At 44.8% G+C, this 25,111-nt stretch overlaps 2 protein-coding genes across 3 annotated transcripts; both read left to right on the top strand.

Annotated features, from left to right (window-relative positions):
- Window positions 1–1,385: 1,385 nt before the first annotated feature.
- MTRF1L (mitochondrial translation release factor 1 like) lies at window positions 1,386–11,896 on the top strand. Of its 2 annotated transcripts, none has more exons than XM_084775162.1 (7): window positions 1,386–1,752; window positions 5,041–5,120; window positions 6,372–6,555; window positions 7,726–7,889; window positions 9,260–9,377; window positions 10,480–10,616; window positions 11,255–11,896. In XM_084775162.1, exons 1-7 carry the CDS (start codon window positions 1,530–1,532, stop codon window positions 11,453–11,455), a joined length of 1,107 nt encoding a protein of 368 aa, XP_084631288.1. In that variant the 5' UTR covers window positions 1,386–1,529; the 3' UTR covers window positions 11,456–11,896. The 2 variants fall into 2 exon arrangements, with proteins under 2 accessions (XP_084631288.1, XP_084631289.1); XM_084775163.1 differs by lacking the exon at window positions 1,386–1,752 and adding an exon at window positions 2,096–2,227.
- Window positions 11,897–17,404: 5,508 nt separating this feature from the next.
- Window positions 17,405–24,910, top strand: FBXO5 (F-box protein 5). The gene is made up of 5 exons (XM_084775161.1): window positions 17,405–17,536; window positions 20,622–21,288; window positions 22,025–22,115; window positions 23,321–23,500; window positions 24,092–24,910. The coding sequence occupies exons 1-5, from the start codon at window positions 17,458–17,460 to the stop codon at window positions 24,341–24,343; spliced, it is 1,269 nt and encodes a 422-aa protein (XP_084631287.1). The 5' UTR covers window positions 17,405–17,457; the 3' UTR covers window positions 24,344–24,910.
- Window positions 24,911–25,111: the final 201 nt, after the last annotated feature.

Here is a 25,111-nt window from a genome sequence, read left to right as displayed (position 1 = left end):
TTCTGAAGCTGCAAACGCATCAGTTAGCCATTGAGGAGGATGGGATGGGTATCAGAGGCAGGCCTTTGGTTGGTTGGTTGGTTGGTCTTGATTTTTTGTTTGGTTTTTTTCATTGCAAGGCTGCAGACTGAGCCTTGAGCAAGCTAAGAGAGTACTCCCTGTGAGTTACAACTCCAGAGCTGAACGAAGGAAGGTTTTTTGTTTTGAAGGCTTTGCTATGTGGTAGTTTGCTAGTTTTAACTTGGATTCGCAGAACTGGGAACGCGGAGGGAAAAGAAACAATGTGAGAGAACAATGGAGAATTGGACGGAATGGAACAGAATGTGAGTCAGGAAACCATGAGAAAGCTACGGATTGATGTGGTAAAAGACGATAGGAAAACTTACGTTTGGTAGCATCACTCAGAGATTGTAGTAGGATACTCCTGTCCTTGAGAGGAACCTAACTCATGTCAGGAAAAGGAAGAGGAGGAAACACTGATGACCATCCTAAATAACCCTTAGAGACTGGGGATAGATGACTTCGGTGGTTTGGACCTCTGCACCTGCCTGGCATTTGATTATCCTCTAGGCTTTTCAAGTCCCAACGCAGACTTGGGAAGCAAACTTTCACTTCCAGAATGCAGAGAATGGCTGTTCTTTTCCAGCCTGGTCCTTCCTGGAACCGGCCCAGGCGCGCTTCCAGGCTCGGCCTGGAGGCGGAGCTGAGGTTTCTGAGTTCAGCCTACAGGAGGGGCCGAGGCAGCAGAATTCCGACCCTGGAGGCGGAACTATGGCGCTGGAGCGCCCCCCTCCCGGAGGCGGAGCTGAGGCGGTGAAGCTCCACCCTAGAGGCGGGGCCGAGACAATGGAGCTCCTCCCCTGGAGGTAGGGCTGAGGTATTGGAGCTCCTCGCCAGAGGCGGGCCTAGGAGGCAGAGTTGGAGCTTTGTAGCTTCCTGTGAGGGCGGGGCCAAGGCTTCTGAGTTCAGCCTGTAGGCCGGGCTGAGACTGTGGAACGCTTTTCCCCTGGAGGCGGGGCTAAGGCGGTGGGCAGGAGGCGGAGCTAAGGCGGTGGGGTCCTCCCTGGAGGCGGGGCCGAGGAGGCGGAGTTCGGCTCACCGGCGGGCCCGAGGCATTGGAGGACCTCTCCAGCGGCCTAGGCAGCCGCGGAGATCGCCCTCTGGGGGCGGGGTCCCGGTGCTGGGGCTCTCCCTATGGAGGCCCCGCTAACGTGGCGCAGCTCTCCCCCCGGAGGCGGAGCCGAGGCATTAGAACGGCCCACCCAGGAGGTGGGGATGAGGAGCTGGGGCCCCTCCCCTGAGGCGGACGCAGGCGCCGGAGCTTGGGTTGGAGGCGGGGCAAACGGTCGTGACCGCCCCGCCCCCTTACCTTTTGGCTTTTGACAACCTAGCGGCTTTCCTGCCCTTCGCCGGAAGTTCTCGCAAAATTTCCGGTAGCGCTACTAAGATCCGGCCTTGGCGACCTGAATCCGAGGCCTTAGGGTAGGCCGTGCTTTGGTTACTTCGGCTCCGGTGGGCGACCGGCCGGGATGCGGAGCGGGTTCCTGAGCGGTGCCCGGCGCCTGTGGGCCCGCCGCGCCCTCAGCCGCACGCCGCCGCCTCCCGAGGAGCTCTTCGCCCGCGGCGGGCCCCTCCGGGCCTTCCTGGAGCGCCGCGCTGGCGTGGACGCCGGGGGCCCCCAGCTGGCGGCGGCGGCCCGACTGCTGAGCGAGAAGGAGCGGGAGCTGCGGGACACCGAATCCTTGCTGCACGGTAAGGCGCCCTCCCCGGGGGTTGTGGAAGCCGTCTGCGTTCCCGCCCTCGTCCCTAGCGTTCTGATGCCTGAGGACCCTCCCGAGGGCTCTCTAGAGCGCCCTTGGCTTGAGGTCGGCCTGTCAGTCCCGCCTCTCCTCCCCTCTCGGCAGCTCAGATGCTCAGGAAGGTCTAGGTAGTCCCTGCGTTAGGCGCTGCAGCCCGGTGACGTAATTTATGGTATTGACCCGCTGCCGTGTGAGGAGCGATGCACTCTACAGTTACAATCCGAGACCTGGGAGTCTGTGTCCTTTGCACTTTTCCTTCGAGATTCCGCGGCAGCCTCGAGGCTAAGTCAGAGGCTGAAGTGTAGACGTTCGCTCTGTACACCACACTTGGGAACTCTCGGCTTGATTCAGAGACACTACCTACTTGATTGAAGAAAGTGGGAAGACGGATTGAGGTTGATTGCTGAATCTCCAGGCTTCACGTTCAGGTGTGCCTATACGTATGCAAACACACACACACACACACACACACACACACACACACACACGAAAATGGGAACAATTAAAAAGACTTTTAATTTCAATATAAAAAGCAGTGTTGAAAAGCAGAAAGTAGCATTAAAAGAGGTCTCTAAAGACAAGAAAGTGGTGGTTAGGTGGTGTAAGAGAAGGGAATGGAAGGCAAAGGGGACCAACATGGATAAAGGTACCACTTAGACGTACAGTGATGGTGGACGCATAGAATAGGCCTGGGAGATGGCGGTGGAAGGGGTACCGTGTTGGTGAGGGTTTCTATTGTGGTGAAGAGACACCATGACCGCGGCAAGTCTTACAAAGGAAAACATGTAATTGGGGCTGGCTTACACCCACAAGTTCAGTCTGCTATCCTAAAGGCGAGAAGCACGGCCCCACGCAGCAGACATGGTACTAGAGAAGGAGCCAAGAGAGCTCTACATTTTTCCTCCCCCCCGAGACAGTCCAGGCTGCCCTGGACTCACTTTGTAGACCAGGCTAGTCTCAAACTCACAGCGATCCGCCTGCCTCTGCCTCCGAGTGCTGGGATTAAAGGCAGGCACCACCATGCCCAGCGAAAGTTCTACATCTTAATCCACAGGCGGCAGCAGGAGACTTTGTTGCACACCCTGCATAGCTTGAGCCTATGGGACCTCAAAGCCCGCCCCATAGTGACGCACTTCCTCCATACTTCCTAATGCCACTCCCTATGGCCAAGCATTCAAACATATGGGTCTGGGGGCCTTTCCAGTTCCAACCACCACAAACATGAAATCAGAACGAGAATAGGTTAGCATGGTTTCTCTAGACCATGGGCAATGCCTCACATGTAGTCAAAGATGTGGCATTACCTAGGGAAAGTCCACTGACATTTGTGTGGAGGATGAGTCAGGAGGAAGCTGCTTACTGTCCAAAGGCGAGACACCAGTAGCAAGACACTAATGAAAAAGATTTGTTGTGTTATATCATAAAAACAGTAGAGTGGAATTACCGGGGGTGGGGGCCGCTCCCATCATCAGAATGAGTTCTATCTTTAATTCAAGATATGGATACAAAAACTGAGTTTCATTGAGGAGGGAAAAGAGCTTTGCTGAATGTATATTTAGATGAAAAAAGTAAACCTATAAGAATACAGGTAGAGATTTCTATATTGGTCTAGACCTACAGCATAGGAGAAAGCTGTTGATCCTGAATAGTTAGAGAGGTCAAAGTAGATACTAAAAGATGGAAATATGTAGAGACAGTAACAAGGCAGAGGTGCGCAGTACCATACATCTGGGGCAAGAGGGAAACCACTGGTTCCACCATGAACTACACGTCAATGAATCTGTAGAAACCAGTACCAGGATTGAGCTGACAGCCCACGCAGAAAGGTTATGCTCACCTTTTTCACTTAATACTGAGAAACATCTTTAAATTTGGCAATTTTGCCAATGAGAATTTTAAGTAAAAGTCTGATTATTATAATCAAGAAATCCAAACATAAACTCTAGTTATCAAGAGTTAGTTGGTGTTTTATTTCCCACCAGGTGGGGAAACTGGTCGACCATAGCAGTTACTTAAAGAACTGGAGAAAACAAAGCCCTCCCTCTAGAGTGGAGAACCAAAGAACTTAGCACTGTACTGTTGCTCTAAGGAAGTAGCAGGACATGTGCCATCCCACCTCGTATCAATGCAGATTCTTGATAGATAAGAACACACACACACTTAAGCTGTGTGTGCATTTGATGCTTTATAGAGGAAACAGTTTGTAATCTCCTCCTCTCCCAGGCTGCACATGTCCATAGAACAGAGAAACAAATAAGAAAGTATATCTAAGTCCAAAGTGAAAACTCGAAGATAATTGTAAAACCAGAGATGAAAAGAACATTTTATATAAACATTGGGCAGACTCCAATAAATGTTTTGGGCAGGATACTTTATCCTAAAGACACATTCACTAAGACTAACTTGCCATTGTAGGTTTCAGTTTGGCTTAGCTGTTCAAATCCTCTGCCCCTCCTGGGCATTCTAACTACTTCAATGCAGCCATTTGGTAATGGACAACTTAACATGGTGAACTAAATCTGTTTATTGGGGCTGGAGAGACAACACAACTGTGAAGCGCACTCTTGCAGATGATCCAGAATTCGTTCCCAGCATCTACGTAGAGACTCACAGCTGTCTGTAGTTCAGTCATAGTGACCTACCACCCCATCTCCCCATGTGGGCACAACATTCATGTACTACACGTACATACATGCAGGCGTATACATATTAAATAAGACAAGTAAACATTTTTGAAATTTTAATTGTACGTGTATGAGTACATGTGTGCACATGTCCCACATACATGACTGATATCCAAAAAGATAAGGTGTCAGATCCCCTGGGACTAGAATTATATGGTTGTGAGCCAACATGTGTGCTGGGAATGTAACCTGGGTTCTCTGCAAGAGTAGCAAGTGCTCTTAATTGCTGAGCCATTTCTCCAGCCCTTTTATTTTTTTTCCTTTAAAGTCTATTATTATAGCTTTTGTGGAGGTGAAAATACAGACAACATCTTAATGTTTACATTGGAGCTTTTTTTTTTCATTTAATTTTTTTAAAAACTGAAAGCTTTTTAATAGTGACATACATGTAAAAACTATTGTATCAATAATTTTAATTAGTGGCAACTATGAAAAGAACAAGAAAAATATTTTCCTTTTTTCCTTCAGCTGTGGTAACTATATAAACACACAAACTTGCAATCTATTGGCAATTTAACACTAATTAAGAAAAATTTAACTGCTGCTCTTTTTCCTAGATGAGAATGAAGATTTAAAGAAACTTGCAGAGAGTGAAATAGCTTTGTGTCAAAGAGAAATAATTCAGCTGAAGCATCAGGTATGTTACAGGTGAAGAATAAAGCATTATGCAATATTCCATTCACAGTCCATTACAGGCTTATAAATGGGTCCAGACAAGAAGCCTGTTGCTGTTTAGACAGACTTCTTGTAGCTGCTGATTTATATTTGTATGTATTTGTCTGTAAGTGTGTCTGTGAACCACAAACATGCCTTGTGTTCTTGGAGGTCAGAAGAGGGTGTCGCATCCCCTGGGAATGGAGTTACAGAGGAGTAAGTTGCCTGATGTGGGGGCTGTAAAACCAACCGAGGCCTCTGGAAACCTAGTCCTTGTTCTTAACCCCTCAGCTCTCTCCATAGGTGACAAACTTCTATCTGTCACAAGCCTACGATGTGATGATTTTTTATATGCTCACTCCATGAAGGAATTACCAGTGTCCAAGGGGATTTTAAAGCAGGAAAAGACATGCTTCCTAGCATCCAAGTTTTTGATGCTACAAGAGTTGCATGTTGTGTAACTCTCACTGATAAACTCTTGTCCCAGCTCTAACTGGAAACGTGAGAGGACACAGACAGATCTGCTTTTGCATTTCCCGCACTGTGGACAGGAAAGGTGACAGTGTGACGGAGGACTGGACTTTCCAGGGGTGAGAGCATGGCGTTGTCTTAGCGCTGATTGAGTGCCAGTCCTAAACTTCCAAAATCAAACGTTTTCTCTTCCATGTTAAGGAAGCTTAACTGGCAAATCCATTTCCCTTCCATATTGGGCCTTGTGTTTCAAGACAGGAGAACTTTTTTCTGCATCCTACACGCCATGTAATGTCCTGCTCACAGACATTGATTTCTAACCGAACAAGGAGTTGGTAGAAAGTGTGGAAGAGTTCCCACGTGGGGCTGGGGTGTAGCTTAGGTATAGAGTGTTCATCCAGCACCATGAGGCCCTGGGTTCTGTCCCTGGCACCACAGAAAAGCTGGTGTGGTGCTGCACACTGTATTTCCAGCACTGAGGAGGTGGAGGCAGGAGCATCAAAAACACAAAACAAGGCATTCCCAGAAGAAATAAAAACAACCCTATCGAAAGTAGCAAGGCTTAAAGTGTAACTGTAATGTTTATACCTTACTGGAAGTTACTCATATACATTTTTAGTTAGCCAGATGGTCAAACTATTGAAGAGCAGTATCATTTGTTTAAGAAACTTAGGTTACATAGCTACATTCCCTCATTTCTTAGCTTTGGGCATTTGTTTTGAGTAGTTCTTAATTACAGGAAGGTGCTATCTTTTATTTACAGATCATCTCACTTTTGGTTCCTTCAGAAGAAACAGATGAGAGTGACTTGATCCTGGAGGTGACTGCGGGTGTGGGTGGTCAGGAAGCCATGCTTTTCACCTCTGAGATGTTTGACATGTACCAGCAGTATGCTGCATTTAAAAGATGGCATTTTGAAACCCTGGAATATTTCCCAAGTGAACTAGGTCAGTGTCTTAGTTAGGTTTTATTGCTGTGACAAAACATCATGACCAAAAGCAACCTGGGGAAGAAAGCACTTACTGTATCTTTCAGTGTGCAGCACCTGAAGAGAAGTCAGAGCAGGAACTCTAGGCTGGAACCTGGAGAAAGGAGCTGAAACACAGGTCATGGAGCCAAGTGGCTTACTGGCCTCCTCCCTCTGGCTTGTTTCGCCTGCTTTCTTAGCACCCCAAGACCATTTGCTCATGGGTAGCACCACCCGGCCCACCAGTCAGCTGGCTCTCCCACAACAGACATCAGCCAAGAAAACGACACAGGCAGGTCAGTGTTGTGGAGCCCTTCCCAGTGAAGTTGCTCCTTAGCACAGTCAGGAAGTGGACTGGTTAGTGTTTGTAAAGGTTGGTTTATTACAGCAGATCCTGGGGAAAGGCTTGGCAAGATGACGGTCGGAACTTATCTGTAAGGACTCAGTAGTGACATGCTCATTATTTACCTAATGATTTTAAATAAAAACACAATCTTCAGATTTCCTGTAAAGTGTGTGAAAAGCCAGTCCGTGATAAGGACTTATAGATTTGAAAAGTAGTTGAGGATACTCTGGCTCACTCTATCATCCTAGCACCCAAGAGGCTGAAGCAGGAGAATGTACCCAGTTCAGGACTATCCTGGGCTACAGGAGAGCCTTCTCAGAAAGAAACCAAAAAGGTGGCCTTAGCTGTTGCTGATGTGAATTCATCACCATCGTAATTTAATAAGTGAACATAAACAGCTCTATATTAAGTCACTGGAGAGCTGGCTCAGTAGTTAAAGCACTTGCTGCTCTTGCAGAGGACTTGAGTTCAGTTCCCAGCAACCACATGGCTCACAGCCACGCATAAATCCATTTCCAAGGATCTGATGCTGCCTTCTGACTATGCACTTGGCACACATGTGTTAAACATACACACATACATGTACACAGTTAAAATACACAGAAAATTAAATACATACATTTTTAAAAACTTAAGGATTATGCATGAAAACAGCAGGTATAAACTTGTTTTGTGATATGCTTGCACTTTCTACTTAGTTATTTTGTGGCTCTTTTAACTTTATTTCATGAGAATACATGTGATGGTCAGTTGTTTACCATGGCAGGAATGATAAAATAATTCGATTCTCTCTCTGCTTTCAAGGTGGCCTTAGACATGCATCAGCCAGCATCGGAGGTCCCGAAGCATATAAACACATGAAATTTGAAGGAGGTGTGCACAGGGTACAAAGAGTGCCGAAGACAGAGAAGCAAGGCCGCATCCACACTAGCACCATGACAGTGGCAGTTTTGCCCCAACCTACTGAGGTAAAGCACAGTAATGCCAGGAGTCCAGGGCCCCTCTCCCAGCAACTGTGTAACCTTAGGATTTGGCCTCCCTTTCATATTTTCAGCTACCCTTGAAAGTTTAACTCAGGAACTGTAATTTTACAACAGATGGTAAGAATGAAAATGTGTGTAGACTGCCTAGATACACACTGGATTTTTCTCCTCCATCAGTAAAATGGGCATTGTCAGCCTCCCCCGTGAGGCAGGTCATATCGTGCTGGCTGTGGACGGTCTCCAGCCTCACTCTGCATTGCAGGGATGGGTCTCCAGTTGCCATCAGTAAAGGGCGGATTGGTCAGGACAGTTGCTGCCTCATAACCCAGTTGTATTAAAAAGGCCTGAGTATACGGCCTTATTTCAAAAAGCAAGTCCTCATTTTCAGAGAACATTTCTCTTCTGCTAAAAGTGACAAGTTAATTCACTAAAAAATGAGACACGAATGACTTGAGGGCTTCTACTCACTAATTTTAAGAAAAGGTACTGTTTAGGTATGTGGGAGCGTTGGTGGCTTTTCCCCTGGGTTTAATCTCTGAGAAGCCTGAGTGAAGAACAGAAGCGCTAAGCGAGGAAGAGCAGGAGAGTCGAGGTCAGCAGCCTTGCTCACTTGTGGTCTAGGGTCTATCTGTAGCTTCTCTAGCAACTCCAGGGGCTATCTTACTGCAGGATGCTTGGTATGCCATAGAGCAGTCTCTAGTTGTTCACGGAACAGACGTTTTTTAGACATGTGCTTCTGATGGTATCTCCTGGGACATCTCATAACCCTGTTGGATTCTGGTGCTTATGAAATGCATAACCTGGCTTCATGGTTTTTGCCTCCAAATATGTATATAATATTTTTAACATCTCCTCTCTCTCCAAAATAATATCATGCACTCAAATTGCTATAATTTTTAACTCCTATGCTAAAGTCTTTGAGTTCAGCAAAATTCATTTTCAATTTTTTTTTTAATCATGTTTATGTGTGTGAATCTGCACATGTGGCCAATGGAGGCCAGAAGACAGTGAGGATCGCCTGAGGCTGAGGCTAACGGAGGCTGGGGTCACCTGATGTGCTCACTGAACTCAGATGCACTGAGACATCTCTCTAGCCCAAAACTTCCTGTTGTCAACAGTCCCCAGTTCTATTGTTTGTGGGGCAGAAAGCTCAACTTCGGAGGATTAGGGTGTGCTGCTTTTGTTCCCTATTTATTTAAGAGCAAAAAAGAAACCATTTGAATAATGTTCCTTACACCTTGTACTTTTTAGGGAACTTTATGTATGGTGTGTATTTACAATATGTAGGTCTCGCCTGAAGACAGTTGGTACATGGAACTGTTTCTTACACTTCCCACTTTTCTTTGTATGTATAGATTAAATTGGTGATTCATCCCAAAGATTTGAGAATTGATACTAAGAGAGCAAGTGGAGCTGGAGGTCAGCACGTCAATACCACAGACAGTGCTGTGCGGGTAGTTCATCTTCCTACAGGTCTGTACTTAGTTTTCCAGCACAAGACTTTGAATCAAGATCAGTTTCCTTCAGTTACCAAAATACACCATTAAGGGCTCTTAACTAGTCACTTGGATCTGCAGGTTCTATACTTAAAAACCAGGAAGGAAGCAGAGCAGTTGCCACCCTAGTCACTCCAAAGAGAGCAGAGCCTGCAGCTGAGTTATGGGATATATACTCAATAGATCTTGCTAGTCCCAAAAATCCTCAGAGAGATAGTTAACTGAATTATTTGTCAGAAAATGGTCTAAGTTAGTAGTTATTGGTAGTAACACGGACCCTGCAGGCAGTAAAAGCACTGGACTTCCTGCACAGACGCATGATGCATGGACAGTTTTAGATACAATTTCAGTAGCATCTTTCCATTGAGATTGTAAAGTACAAGGGCATTGAATCTAGATGATTAGGCAAAATGACTGTACACTGGTAAGTAGAACTGGGTTTTTAAGTGTTACTAGAGTCCTGGAGTGATTTGTGAGTGACAAGGAACATCTGGGTCATACGGCTCAGGCTTCCTCATCTATATACACGGGTCTCAAACTGCCATAGTGTTCCTATTAACCAAGAGTAGTTAAGAGGTCAGGTGGGCAGGAGGACATTGTCTTTTATAATACAGAGAACCGAACCGTTAAATATTGCTGTGATAAGTGGGTCTCTAAATAAAAATAGGTTAAAAAGGACATCCCCAACTATATTGTTTACTCTAATAATAGGATTTCTAGCTCCTATATATGTTCATTTGTATAAGTCTTTTAAAAAATCATAATAGCTGAGGCTGTGAAAGCAGTCTGTTGTAAAAATATTTAAAGCCAGCCAGGAATGGTGGCACACACCTTTAATCCAGCACTAGGGAGACTGATGCAGGTGGATCTCTCTGAGTTTGAGGCCAGCCTAGACTACAAAGGAAGTTCGAGGATAGCCAGGGGTGTTACACAGAGAAACCTTGTCTTGGGGAAAAAATTAAAGTCTTCTGTTAGATTGTTTTTATTATTTCATAAAAAATAGAAAGAAAAAGAAACAGTCCTTGATAATAAAGAAGATTTTTGTCTTAAAACTCTTTAATTCTCATAACATTATTCAGGTATTATTTCTGAATGTCAGCAAGAGAGATCTCAACTGAAGAACAGGGAACTGGCTATGAAAAAGTTACGTGCAAAGTTATATAGCATGCACCTAGAGGAAGAAACTACCAAAAGACACAATGCTCGAAAGATCCAGGTAAAAGTGAATTCAAGAAACATTTATAAAAATAATACCTGTAGGTGGTGACACTTTTGCTACACAGTTAGTACTATTCTTGTATTAGTACAAGGGCAGTACCTATGTACAGCTTTATCCTGCTTCCCATATCAAAGGTCTTCTTCTCAGATTGCTCCAAGTGTACCAAATCTCTACTCAGTTTTCAGTGCTTTGAATTTATGGAAACAAGAGTACTAACCTTGTACTTAAACTTGTATTTGATTTTATGCCATATGCATCCTTCCATGGCTTTTTTAGGATGTATACCATACCTCCACTCCAGGATGACATTAATTCCCAGAGATTACATATACGTAAACTGTACACATGAATATGTTGCTGCTTCTGTTGAAATACCAGCCATTTCCCAGCTCCATCATTAAGTAATCAATATTCTGCTGATGGGAAATCAAGGTTTAGCCTTAAGTCATAGAGCACTGAGGGCAGAGGTGTCACTCAGATGCTTCCCTCTCTGCACCAAACCCCCATGTTACCTGGAGAGTCTGGGCTTTCTTTATACTTGGTTCTTGCACTGCTGAAGTTTAAGCTGTCCTGGATCTAAATGTATCTCACATACACCCCCCCACCCCCACCCCCATATCCTCTTTTCTTTTTAGGTTGGAACTAAAGGAAGATCAGAGAAAATAAGAACATACAACTTTCCACAGAACAGGGTCACAGATCACAGAATAAACGCATCAGTCCATGACCTTGAGTGCTTCATGCAGGGAGACAGTCTTCTGGATGACCTGATACAGTCACTGAAGGACTATGCGGACTATGAATCTCTAGTGGAAATGATTGCCGCAGAAGACTGAGCTTCTTTGTAAAGATATTTTTATAGAGACTAGTTCATTCCTTATACAGTCAAGTTAACAACCAGGAAGAGCCATTGCAATGGGTAAAAGCCAAGTCTACAAAATAACCATGGTGGTGTCCAAGTGCACCCAGAGGCTGCCATGGAGGAGGAACTGAAGTGTCCTCTCAGACTTACAGCGGGTATCCATCACCTACTACTCACAGGGTTCACGTACTAGCATCAAAGGAATGTACAGGCTTCAGGTGTGGAATGTGCCCCCTCCAAAACCCAATGTGATAATATTAAGTGTGTCAGCTTCACAACTAAAGTTTTAAGAGGTCCTTATGAACGGTGGTAATGTCTGCAAACTGTCAAACACCCAGAGTCACTGCCCGGTTTCAATAATGTTTTCATACATTTTAGTGTCTGAAATAAATGGCAAGCATGACGTTTCACTTTCTCACATGTCCGCTGACACTTCCATACAGTTCTCCTTAAATATATATCATCACATGACACAATTCATGCAAAGTCCCAAATACTTGTCACACCTAACAGTTCCGATTGCTCTCCTTCCCTAGATGGGTTAGAGCTGGCTTTAAGATCAACTGTGTTTATCTCCAGTGGGTTTACCCTTATCAGACCCCTAATCCCATCCTGTTTGTCAAGTCGCTGCACTGGATTTTCATCTATGAAGATCAAATTAGATATTTTGGTACTATGTGAATTGTTCAGGTATTACTGGTCATTAATGCCTAAGACTTGACCAGTTTAAACTTTCTATATCTTTTCTTGTGACTTAGTGTTTTTGTTACAAAAGTCTGTATTGAAGTAGGGAGGGCCTGACTGTTGATGCTGCTGTTACTAGCACTCAGGGGCTCTAGCCTAAATAAAGGAATCATGAGGTACTTCCCCAAGTTGCTGGAATCAACAATAGTCTACACTTTTAGGAACATTCATAATGTGCTTTATATATATATATATATATAATTTAATATAACCAAACTTCAAAAGCGAGCTTTTATTTTGCAGTATAAGTACTGAGGATTTAGTGCCTGTCTCTTAAAGGAAGTAGCACAACACCATTAATGATAGGCAAGGGTTTCTAAGATGCCTACATTGCTTAGCACATAAACCAGGTAATAGGAACAGCATTCCTTCTAATCTTATGAAAGGTACTTTAACTTTAAAAAGTTTATTCATCTGCTCTTTATACGTATAGGTGTTTTTCATGCATGTATGTCTGCACTGTGTGCCTGTAGTACCCACAGAGGCCAGATTAGGATATCTGAGCCCTAGGATTGTGCTTACAGACAGTTGAGCTCCCCAGAGTGCTGGGACTGGAACCCAGAGTCTCTGACAAAGCAGCCATTGTTCTTACCTTCTGAGCCATCTCTCCAAGCCCCTTATTTTACGGTTTAGGTTTTTAAAATTTGTTTTTTATGGGTACCTTACCCCCACCCCTACGTTGTATCTCTGTAACAGCCTTGGAACTCGCTTTGTAGACCAGGCTGGCCTCTGCCTTTGAGTTTGGGATTAAAGGAGTACACCACTTCACCCAGCCTTTATGTTTTTAAGAAGAGTTGGTGATATCTTTCAGTAACCCATGCAACTCAGGATTGATCATTCAACTATCCAGCATCTCCCACATTTTATTAATTTCTGCATCAGCCTTAATATTACAATTACAGTAAGGGAAATCTGTCATTCCTGTGAAGAGAAAGGTGGGAGACTTGTAAATTATGGGTCAGAAAGGGTTTTAGATAAATTTTACACTACCTGTGAGCAGATTCAAGGTCTTCAAAGGTCTGCATACTCAGGACTGCAAAAACAATACATTTAAAAGTAAGATACCATTGAGTCCATTATCAGCCCATACAGAGTAACTGGCAGATTTCCATCTGTGGACTCACTGGTTCAAATGCGATCTGGAAGTTAATAAAAAGTTATAGTAACAGCAACAGAAGCCTAGTAGAACCACACTATGTTAAGATCCTTGGGATGGTGTACACAAGTGTCTCACCAGCCATCAGTTGCTCCTACCTGCCTAATCCTAGAAACTGCTTACCTCTACAGACAGATGTCAAGGCCCCCACCCAAAGGATGCCTTACTCTTTTATGTTACCCCACATCACTTCCCTATATGCTGTGGTGTGAACGTGTCCTCCCAAATTCAAGAACTGAGAACTTAATCCCAATACAATGGTGTGTAGGTATGTCGATCTACACCTGGAAGGTGTTCAGAATTTTTATACATGGCTGAACAAAAGATTCCAGGATTGGGCCTTGCTGCCCTATACTCTTTAGTTCCCTCTACACCTAGAAGCCACCTGAAAGGCATCAAGCAGCTCTCACCCACACTGCTGCCTTTTCCTTCACCTTCCTAAGTTAAGTTTCCATTCTAGAAGTTACTATGATACTGCTATAAGCAGTACAAAGCAACCCAAGATAACACCTAAGAAGCACTAGGCACTGCAGCAGTACACTTACTGGTTGATTTCCGTCCCAAGTTTGTATGTTTAATAAAGAAAAGGTGCGGGGCGGTGGTGGCGCACGCCTTTAATCCTGCACTTGGGAGGCAGAGGCAGGTGGATCCCTATGAATTCCAGGCCAGCCTGGTCTACAAAGCCAGTCCAGGACAGCCAGGGTGACATAGAGAATCCCTGTCTCAAAAAACAATGACAAAAAGAAATGAAAAAGTTCAGTTATAGAGTAGGGTGAAAATATATAAAGTCGCAAACTACCAATGGCCTAACTTGCATAATTTTTTCAACCTTATTGTAAGACTCTCCGCTCCGATTCTGGGAGGTGGTGAGTCTCAGCACTCCTGCACTTCATGGTTGTTTTATTCATAAACGATTCACAGAATCTGGTATTTATGATCAAGACCATAGACAGCGAGTCCGGGCAGGCTGCCAACCCTGACTGTGTCCACTTAGGTCAGTGTTTGCATGTACTACGTCTGCAGAAAGAATCCGAAGGGATGAAAGCAATTCTCTCTGCGCTTCATAGTTCACCTAAAACCTGACAGGAATTGGGATGCAAAGATTGGCATCTAGTGAAGTGCAAAATGGCCCTCTATCTCATTGAGGGTGAAATCTAAAAGTGTCCACCAACCTGTTGGGAGTGACAATGTTTCTTCACAATTAAACTCAAATATCATTTACAGTCAGTGACTAATTTTGTTTTTGTTTTGTTTTTTCCCTCGAGACAGGCTTTCTCTGTTTAGCCCTGGCTGTCCTGGAATTCACTCTGTAGACCAGGCTGGCTTGAACTCATAGATACGCCTGCCTCTGCCTCTCACATGCTAGGACTAAAGGCGTGCGGCGCTGACTAAATCAGTAATTAACCTGGCAAACTGAAAATGACTTTGACAAGTTACTACAGCATGTAACAAAACATGCTTGTCTCCTTATAGAAATTTGAGTTTTTCCAACAACTTATCAGCCGTTTTCTTCAGGAAGGGGAAAAAAAATGCTGAAAAATACTTTCAAACTAGAGAAGAACCAAAGGTTACATTCCAGAGGCTGAAAGAATTTACTAAGCATGCCTTCCTGGCTCAAATTCCAATTCTCCCTAGATGCAAATAAAAGGTGATAAGGAGGCCCCAAGGTCAAGCAGAGAAAAAATATGAATGTGCACTATCAACAACCAGGACTCTTAACAAATATTACTCCTCAGCAGCACAGAAGGAAGTGCCTGGGCTTTTGAACTCATGGAGTCCTGAAGTCTTGCTGAGAGGAACTGGGCTCTTTTTACCCTCCTCAGGATACCTCTCTACCGCCCCTCAATTCAAAAATTTATTTACTCTCTTGCGTAGCTGTGAAATCTGACTTCGACTTCTCAGCACTATCATTATAAAGTGAAAATAATGCTAAGGTTATTTAAGAATGCCATTCCTCAGCACTGTAGTAGGTTTCTACTGCTTCTAGCCCCCAAATCTATTACTGTACACACAATACACCAATGGTCTGCAGCTAGTGTTTGTCCACACTTCTCCACTAGGAAGTATATTTTATACAATGCTCTCTCTGGTACACCGTTTTAAAAAATAATTTTTTCGTTTTTCGAGACAGGGTTTGTCTGTGTAGCTCTCGCTTTCCTAGAACTAGCTTTTCTGCCTCCTGAGTGCTGGGATTAAAGGTGAGTGCCACCATGACCGACCAGACAACATGTTAATATTCTTTTAGCAAATTACTCCAGCTAAAATCCCTATTGTAGTGTGATCAGAAGAAATGTACAATTTCACATAGAAATCTACAGCTACTACAAGATCACACTTCTGACCCCTTTGCTTGATGCGTTTTGGACATGTTTCATGCAGTTTTTTGCAAGGCCAATACAATGTTTGGCTGATGGTTCAAAGTCTCAAACTTAAATGACCAAGATTTCTCAATACACGTCTCTACTAACAGTTCTTTTAACACGACGTTTAGTATCTTTTTTCATTTACTGAGTGAAAATTTAGATTGCCAAATTCATTCTCATTAGCATTAGCACATAAACTCACAGAAAGACAGGACTTGGGTCTTTTCACCCCTGTATACTTAGAGGCTCAGTTCTCGAGTACAAAACCGAAAAAGCTGCCAAGACTTTGGTAACACCATCCATTACCATTTCATGCAACATTTCAAACGTGAAAATGCCAATAACCTGGGATAAACTAAAACAATTTAAATAAAGACTGGATTCACCCAGCACTTGTATGACTCGGTCCAATCTTGGCCCAGACTTACACGGGAGCCCTCATTAGGTGCCTGGAACACTGATAAGTACTCCTGCAGAAAAGCAAGAGGGAATGGAAAGTGGAGTAGGTTGGCGTGTCTCAGGGCGAGCGTCCTATAGCTTTACAGAGCAGTGTACTTAAGAGACAAATTAAACTATCTGCAAAGCCCGGCATTATGCCCGGCGTGGTGCATTACAACTTGTCATCAAACTTAGAAATACTTTCACTTCTGCCCTTGCTACAAAAACATCTACCTAGCCAAGTCCCTCCAGCCCAAAGAAACGGGCGTTTGATTTATTTATTTTAGGGGGAAAGGGTTAGCTGTCCTTGCGCTTAAGCATACGAAGGTTAAGAACACAGAAAAGCGAAAAGAGAAATTAACATCCTTAAGAATTCGTGGTGGTTGAAAACCCAGTAGAATGCTGGGGCAGGGACTAGATACTAGGCCGCGCCCTCAGCCTCAGGGAGGCGCAGAGGAAAGCAAGACTGGAGTCGGGCAGCGCGCCATCCCGAGGGCAAACGCGGATCTCCGGCCGCCACCTGTCCTGTCACGCCCTGTCCCGCCCCGCCCCGCCCGTCCGCCCCGCCCGGAGGGAACCGCCAGGCACTTAGCACGCATGCGCCGACCCGCCAACTCCGCAGCCTCCGCCGCCGCCGCTGCGCAGGGCGCAAGCGCAGGAACCCCAGGCAAGGGGCGGAGCCAACTTAGGAGGGAAGAGTAGAGCGCGCCTAAATCCTAGAGAGGCGGGTCGGGAGCCAGGGGACGGGCCCGCTTGCCGGAAGGTGTGGATTTCGGGTGGCGAACTTGTCGCTCACCAAACGCGCACTTAACATGATGGAGGGAGACCGCAGACCCGTCTGTGCCCATCACAGACCTGCTGGCCGAAGTCGGAGCTGTCCCCAGGACACGAGGACTCCCAGGAGGCCGGTTCGCGGGACAGCAGGGGAAGGGCAGCATGGCGGGTATGAGCAGGCGCCCCGCCTCCTGCGCAGGCCCCGCCCACAGGGGCGTGCCTACACGCTCAGCGTCTTTGGGAAGGCCTGGGTCTTGCTTGGGTGGGAGGGGCCTCGGCTCCTCAGCTGGCTCCGCCCCCGCAGCCTGCTATTGGGCGAGCAAGGGCGTCCCACGCCGCCTGCCTATTGGCGCGCTCGTGCGGACGCCGCGCCCCATTGGTCTGTTCTGATTTGGGCACCAAATTCAAAGATTTTAAAAGTACCAGCTGGCGCCTTTTAAGAGCTACAGCTCGGCGCCCCGGCTGGCTACCTCACCTGAGTTGGAGCCCGCGGTCTCCGGCATGAGCCGGCGTGCCTACAGTGGTCTGCCCCGGCCATCCTCCTGCCCCTGCGGACTTGGCGCGCGGAACACCGCGGACGGTGAGTGTGAGGCGGGCATCCCGGGGGGCGGGGGAGAGGAATCCCCACTCTGTGACCCCAGCCTCAGAGACAGGGTGCGTGCAGATCGCGGAGTTCCGGGCTTCAGGCGTCCTCCCGGGCACGGGACAGGAAGGAAAAATGCTGGGGTCGCAGGGACAGAGTTGGCTGGTTGGGATGGATGTGATCTGGCTTGCACGGGGTCCGACCATCACATCTCACCCAGGGACCCCGCACCGGGGACGTGCAGGTGGTGGCATCTGCGCGCCGGATTCCACCCCATCTCCTGCATGGGCGCCAAATGTCCCCTCCCCTCCCCCCATTCCTGCGGGGCCTGTGACAGGGCTGCGGGATTCTTGGCTCGCCAGATGGCCTCATCATCTCTAGCCCCTGCGCCCCCCTTTCACAGCTTTTTGGTTACCTCACATTAAAACTCAGTTTCTCAAACTTTTCTCCCTCAGTGTCCCAGCTAGAGAGCGCGGGAGATTGCGCTCGCTCTTATCTCCCGCCCTTCTCGTGCATCGCGCCCTCGGGGCACTTCCCAGCACCGACCCCGTCAAGGTTCCTAGGGGCTCCTTTCCAGCTCCCGCCAAATATAGAGACCTCCGCCCCTGCCCTCGGAACCAAACTCAATGAAAAAAGATTTAATTTTTGCTGTTTCTCAGTGTTAAAGCCTGGAGTTTTCAGTGGAGGGCTTTAAAGAAATCGCCTTCCTCTACCAAAAAAAAAAAGTGCCTGTAATCTTTAGCTGATGAGAATAAAAAATTTGTTTATTTTTTCCTTTGTATTGATCACTTGTTCCAAAGCTTGGATGAGAGCGTTGTTTTGTTTTTTATTTTTTTTATCTTTTTCTTGGCCTCAGTTAAAGACAGATGCATCGGTTTTACACTAGAAAATGTGGAACTGAAGGAAAAAATTAATTCTATATATAACTGATCATCTTCCTCAGAGGAATTAAGTCTTCAGGGGAAGAAACTAGTAGCGGAGCAGATTGTGTTTGTAAAACAGCCTGAATCCTAGGGCTCCCTTAAAAATCGGAATTTTAATGGTTTTATGATGGGATTCTTTTGCTCAACTTTCCTCCTCAGGAAATACTTGCTGCCTCCGAGTCCTCTCTTGGTTTAGAGCTTTGAAGAAAAAAAATTTTTTTAATTAGTACGTTTAAATGTTTTCGAAAGTGAGCTTAAGGGTTTCCTCTCAAATTCTACTTTCAGTCACCCTTAAGCAGAGAAGTGATGGAGTTTGACCTTGGCCACATGGCTGGGGACTGAGTGAAACTTGTTAACATATGGAAATGCTAAATAGACTTTAACCAACTTTAATAACGAATTTAATTATGGAATGTTAAGTCTATATGTATAAGTTAAATGAAAGGTCAGACTTGGTGCACTTCAGAACTATTGGACCATCCCTCACCCAGATGATTGGGCTGAGGGTGGTAATTGAGTGCTAAATATTGAACTATTTGAATTTTACTGTAGGTTTGCTTTAAGGACTCCCCCACCCCCACCCCAATCAAAGTAGAATAGATCAGAAAGTTCAGTAAAGATTTTTCATTTGAATTTTTGCTTTTTTTTTTTTTTTTCCAAGATAGAGTTTTTCTGTGTAGCCTTGGCTTGGCCTCGAACTCGCAGGGATTCGCCTGCCTCTGCCTCCGGAGTGCTGGCATTAAAGGCCTGCTCCACCATGCCTGGCTGAACTCTTGCTTTTTAAGTTTGTGCTTGTAGCCGGGTGTGTTGGCTTCCAGCACTAAGGGAGAGCAGAAGCAGATGGATCTCTGTGAGTTCGAGGAACTTTGCCTTTAAAAACAACAACAAAAACCAAATAACTAAATGAAATTTGTACTTGTGTGGAATTTATTTTGATTTGCCATGTAAGAAAGGTACCTTATTGTGAATAATACAAGAAACAGATGGTATTGATTAGGTCATTCATTTAATACAGTTTTATTTTCTTTCCTGTTTTGTGGATGGGAAAACTGAGACTTGAGTTCTTTTTGTCATTTTCTCCCTACTTAGTAAATGGTTCTCTGTATCTTCTTAACTGCTGGAGCCTTAAACCACAGAATACTTCTATTCTACTTAGCAAGGCATATCTTGTGTGTTAGTTAATCAGGATCGCTTGCCTGGGCTCCTACTGCAGTCAGACACCCAGTTCCCTCATTACGTGTGTATCAGATGAATAAATGGTAGAAGTAGATATGTGCCCCACATTTGTTTGATTGGGGGGTATGGAATTTTGGAAATCTGCCTTTATGTGTGGTGAATTACAAGAACAGAATGCAAAGTATTATCGCTTAGGAGTACTTAGCTTGATCTTTGCAAAGTTCTTGATCTTAGATGGATTATATATCTAGAGTCCATATTTTTATCTTTCTAATTTAGAAGACAAAAGCAAGATGATCCTTTAGTCTGGAAAAGTGGGGGGGGGGCGCTTGAAAAACAAAGATGCCAGCATGTGAAATGTAGTCCAAGCCAACTGGAAAAGCTCATGAGAGCAACACTTGTAGCAGTTTGAGCAAAGGTGGGCAGAGGGCATTGTCCCTGGACTAGGTGGTGTTTACTAGGTAAGGTGTTCTTGCTCCCATAAGTCCTCTGTCTCCAACGAGTCTCACTCAGTTCAGAGGTACTGGCTAAGTGAGGGGTGGAGAAATTGACAGAGCCATGTTTGCCCCCCGGCTTGCCACCCATAGAAAGATAGAAGGTAACCATTTCATAGTTGTTGTCCTCTGACCACCTGTGCATTGTGACATGTGCATGGCCACACAGAGTAATAAAGTTGGGGAGAAGGGACTTAGTTCAGGGAAGGCTGTGGAGATGATAGCTAGGTGGGTGTGGCAACCTGGACCAGGTAGGACAAACCCCAAAGACCCATATCTTCTACGGGCTTTAGTTAATAGTATTGGGTTGATATTCTGTTTATTGGGACATACACACCATAGTAGTGAAAGGTGCCCATTTCTGGTGCTGAGTATGTAAGGACGATGGGAGTCACTGTAAAGACCTTGTGCTCAGTTCCCAGCAAGGGGTAAGGAAACATGGTAACACAAAACTGATTTTTAGTATGTTTCCTGTTTTCTTTTTTGTAGGTTGTAAAGAAGAAAGCCCTGTTCCTTCTGATAAGATGAAGTGTTTCAATGGCAATCCTGATGTTTCTGAACTGGAAGTGGTTAAATCTGAGGACAGTGGGCGACAAGGTTCCTACAGCCCGGTGTGTTTGGAGCGCTCCTGTAAGGACTGCGTTAGAGACAATGAAAGGCTATCTTGCACTGAGTCACCAATTGTGGGCCATGACAACAAGGAAAATCAGCACGTGCAGAAAATACTCAGTAGTCCAAGTGAAATAGAGGAGCTAGAGGCCAGCACACTGTACGAAGACAGCGGCTACTCATCGTTCACGCATCAAAGTGAACAGGAGGATGACCTCTGTATCCTGGAGAATTTAAGAAACAGTGCCCAGCCGCGCCTGCTGCCAGCACAGAGCCCAGACCAGTATCCCAACAAAAACCTGCTGCCCGTCCTGCATTTTGAAAGAGTGGTTTGCTCAACGTTAAAAAAGAATGGCAAACGAAACCCTAAATTGGATCGAGAGATGCTGAAGGAAGTTATCGCCAGCGGAAACTTCAGACTACAAAACATAATCGGCAGGAAAATGGGCCTGGAGCACCTAGATATCCTTACTGAGCTTTCCCGGAGGGGATTCAAACACTTGTTGGCTAATATTTTGACCAAGCTCAGCGACATGGACTTAATAAAGTGAGTGTGAGAATGTGACACACTGCACCTGTTGGATAACAGGGCCCGTTTGTGCAGGCAGGTGTAAAGTGGCCTTACAGTGCAGACTTGTATTTCATTGGTGGCATTTGAAATAGGAGAAAATTTTGGGAGACTTGGATCTATTCTGGTCACTTTGAATTTCATAGTCCTACTAGAAGGATCTGTTCTATAGTCATCTGGCTAGCTGCAGTGAAATGGGTGCCTTCTATTGGCTGGTTTCTGTAATCAGCATTATGAGGTGTGCCAGCCATTTCAGTTAATGTACAATTTTTCAAAATCTGTCAAATAACTAAGGTGGAGGTGTATACTCCTACTGGTATGAGATTGGTTATCCAGGTAGAATACTCAAAAGGGGAAAGAAATGGTTATAGCAGAAGCTTGCTGGGAGCTTTTAAAAACTTAAAAGGACATGGTGGCGCATGCCTGTAACCCCAGCACTCCAGGAGGCAGATGCAAGTATGAATTCTAGGCCAACCTGGTCTACAAAGTGAGGCTAGGTCAGCCAGGACTGACACAGAGAAACCTTGTCTGGGGTGGGGGGGCAACTTAAAATGTCTGGTTAAACATAATAACTAGGTTTTGTCATTCTTAAATCCTTTTTTGTTTGTTTTTTTGTTTTGTTTTGTTTAACTGTTCAGGGGTAGTCAGGTTAATGTGGCCCACTCTGCTTCTGTTCTCAGCTGGACTGAGTATTTTTGTCTCCTTTGCTTTCTAGTCTGTCTAAAGTGAGCAGAATTTGGAAGAAGATACTAGAAAACGATAAAGGAGCGTTCCAGCTATACAGCAAAGCCATGCAAAGAGTCCTTGTAAGTCTTTCTGAGTGGTGTTCTCTTATACCGCGCCTGCTTTTTCGTTGAGAAGTAGAGATGAGTGTTTGTAAATCTCCTGAATTCATTCACTTCAGGCTCCCGGGGCTGGAGAGAAAGAAAGAGTGTGGGAGGCCAGCAGTGTGTGGGCCTCCTGTAGGCCTCACTAATAAACCCAAGTTTAACAGGTTATACTTTGTCTGCAGTGTAGACTGACTTAAAAATAAGGGCTGTAAAATCGGTAGCATGCATTAACTGTCAGTTACAAGGAGAATGGTAAAGTATCAGCAAACGGAAGACTTACTGTGTAGAGCAGTGGTTTTCAGCTTTCCTAATGCTGCCACCTTTTGAATACTTTTATTGCTACCTGATAACCAATTTTGCAAGCCAGGTGTGATGGCACACGCCTTTAATTCCAGTCCTTGGGAGGCAGAAGCAGGCGGATCCCTATAAGGTCGAGGCTAGCCTGGTCTACAAAGTGAGTCCAGAACAGCCAAAGCTAACACTGAGACCCTGCCTGGCAGTGGGTGGGGGCGCATGACACAGAACAAAAAACAATTTTGCCACTGGTATGAATTGTAATGTAAGTATCTGCTCTGAGGGATATCTAATGAAACCTGGGAAAGGGTTATTTGGCCCCTCTTCCCCCAAAGGGGTTTTGACCCACAGGTTGAGAACTGGCATAGAGGAAATGTTTAAATTTCTCAAGTACTTGCTAATTGTATTTCTGACAAGTGGTCAATATATGGATGTATGATAGGATTTAGTGGAAATGTAGTCAAAGGTTACCTTAAAATACGCCCCTAAGGTAGGGGGGTGGCAAGTGTCTGTGATCCTGGAAGGCCTGAGACATTTGAGCTATATATTGAAACCTCCTCTCAAAAATCTAAAATAAATGCCTGTTTGTTAACTGACTGCTGCCATCTACTGGTAATGGCAAGAATGGCCTTTGTTCTGTGGGCAGGACTTTGGTCTTGGCCTTGGCTACTCTAAAGGCACCTTGGATTCCTCATAGAATGCTTAATTTCTAGTTTACACTTGCAGTGAGTTTGTGTGGAGTGTTTCTGTGCATAGCTCTGTCCAGTCATATTTAAACTTCTGCAGCTCGATGGAGGGCTGGGTATCACTGTGAGATCCTTTTACCAACAGCACAGTAATGAATGCAAAAAATAACTGACAAAGTCCCCTGTTAACCTTTCCATCAGGAAAACAGTAAGCTGTCACTGCATGCTTCAACCAGAGGATTCGTTGTGGCCAGAACCGCACTAACTTCTGTTCAGAAGTCATCGACCTGGGCGCCTCCCAAAAAAGATGCTCAAGCCAAGCCTCCCAGTCAGCGTGGTCTGAAGGGCTCTGCCTACAGCCGGCACAGCGAGTTCATTGAGGTAAAACTGTCTGTATAAATTATTAAAAACTTGGGGAGTGGGGGTTGGAGAGATGGCTTAGCGCGGTTAAGAGCACTGACTACTGTTCCAGAGGAGCCAGGTTCAAATCCCAGCACCCACATGGCAGCGCACATCTGTCTGTAACTTTTTGGTCTGACCCCCTCACATGCAGGTAAAATACCAGTGCACATAAAATAAAAAAGTAAATGTAGACCTAGGGTCACTTACTGTCAAAAGTGAGAAATTGGGCTGCAGAATACATTTGGCACTACATAGTATCTAGTGTTAGCTACTAGCTCAAGTCACATGGTATTTGGGTTCATGGTAAACATTAAGGCTGTTATTGGAGGTTACATCTTTGCCCCTTTTGTCCACTCTCAGTAGTGACCTTGAAATGTCTCATGTTCTCCCCACTACATTTTATAGTTGATACTGTCGGGAGAACAGCTAGAGAAAAGGTGAACCTTTCAGATGTGCAAGGCTTCCTGGTCCTCTGAACCAGGACTCTATATTGGAGGCATGGCTGCCCTTCCTGGTGTGGGAGAAGAAATTCATTCCACTAAAATACGTGTATGGATTTTTCTCTTCTAGGTGGCAAAGACATTGAAAAATAACGAAAGCCTCAAAGCCTGTATTCGATGTAACTTCCCAGCAAAATATGACCACTATTTAGAGCGAGCAATCTGCAAACGGGAAAGCTGTAAATTTGAATATTGCACAAAGTGCCTGTGCGATTATCATAACAACAGAGACTGTTTGAATGGCAAGCTCCTAAAATCTAGCTGTAAAATGGGCCCTTTGCCTGGAAGTAAAAAGAGTAAAAAGAATTTACAAAGATTGTGACATTTTTGTATATCAACTGTAGATCCTAAGGGTTACTTAAAAAAATGAAAAAGTTAGATTTTAACCTAAGAAAGTAAAGATAACTGTATGATACCTTTTTGCCTCTTTGTGAATAGAGGACATACAGCTTCTTAAAATAGCTTAATATTTTAAAAAAATTAAAATTGTCCATGCAAATTTCAAGATTGATGTATTTTAAGAAAAAAAGAGAAACTGGATATCTTTGTAGTTAGGTGCTAAGATAAAATTGATTGGATTTTTCTGTTGAAGGAAAGTGAGTGATTTTTATGGAGTCTTGAAAATAGATGTGGTTCTCAGGGTTAGCATCTAAGGTATGCTTTACCAAATTTGGATTGTGTTCATATCAACTTGAGTCTGTCGATTTAAATGTTTGTCATTGTCAATGTGAGTCTTTTTCAGTGTTGAAAGTATCCTTTGTAAAGTCCTATTTACTTTATTTCTGAAGTCTGTTTTAATGTTTTTTATACCTGTAAATATTTTTGTTTTTACGTGCCAAAGAAAATAAAACACATAACTTTGTTACAAATAAAATTGTTAATAAATTTAGTGATGTGTGCGGCTTATCTGTATGAACACATTAGGCCTGGAGACATGTGCATTGAGCTGTGAAGGGAATTGAGTGGATCATATCTTAGATGCCCTGACATGTAAACTTGTAGGCTACTTGAAGTGCCCATGTGTTAATTCATCCACCAACAAAGAAGGTGTTTTCTGTCCTAGCAAAACACAACAGGTTGGCTGGGTGTG

Source organism: Acomys minous, assembly GCF_964271855.1.
Source record: "Acomys minous genome assembly, chromosome: 3".
Lineage (NCBI taxonomy): Eukaryota > Metazoa > Chordata > Mammalia > Rodentia > Muridae > Acomys > Acomys minous.
Note: the sequence above shows the minus strand (reverse complement) of the source record. Positions and strands in the feature narration are given on the sequence as shown.

What these genes read in the sequence shown, in the direction of transcription:
- MTRF1L (XM_084775162.1), top strand. Translation starts at nt 1,530, where the DNA reads ATGCGGAGCGGGTTCCTGAGCGGTGCCCGGCGCCTGTGGGCCCGCCGC. An exon ending in ATATTTCCCAAGTGAACTAG is followed by an intron (nt 6,556 to 7,725) that starts GTCAGTGTCTTA and finishes TCTGCTTTCAAG; the next exon opens with GTGGCCTTAGACATGCATCA. An exon ending in GGTAGTTCATCTTCCTACAG is followed by an intron (nt 9,378 to 10,479) that starts GTCTGTACTTAG and finishes AACATTATTCAG; the next exon opens with GTATTATTTCTGAATGTCAG.
- FBXO5 (XM_084775161.1), top strand. Translation starts at nt 17,458, where the DNA reads ATGAGCCGGCGTGCCTACAGTGGTCTGCCCCGGCCATCCTCCTGCCCC. An exon ending in AAGCCATGCAAAGAGTCCTT is followed by an intron (nt 22,116 to 23,320) that starts GTAAGTCTTTCT and finishes CCTTTCCATCAG; the next exon opens with GAAAACAGTAAGCTGTCACT. An exon ending in GGCACAGCGAGTTCATTGAG is followed by an intron (nt 23,501 to 24,091) that starts GTAAAACTGTCT and finishes TTTCTCTTCTAG; the next exon opens with GTGGCAAAGACATTGAAAAA.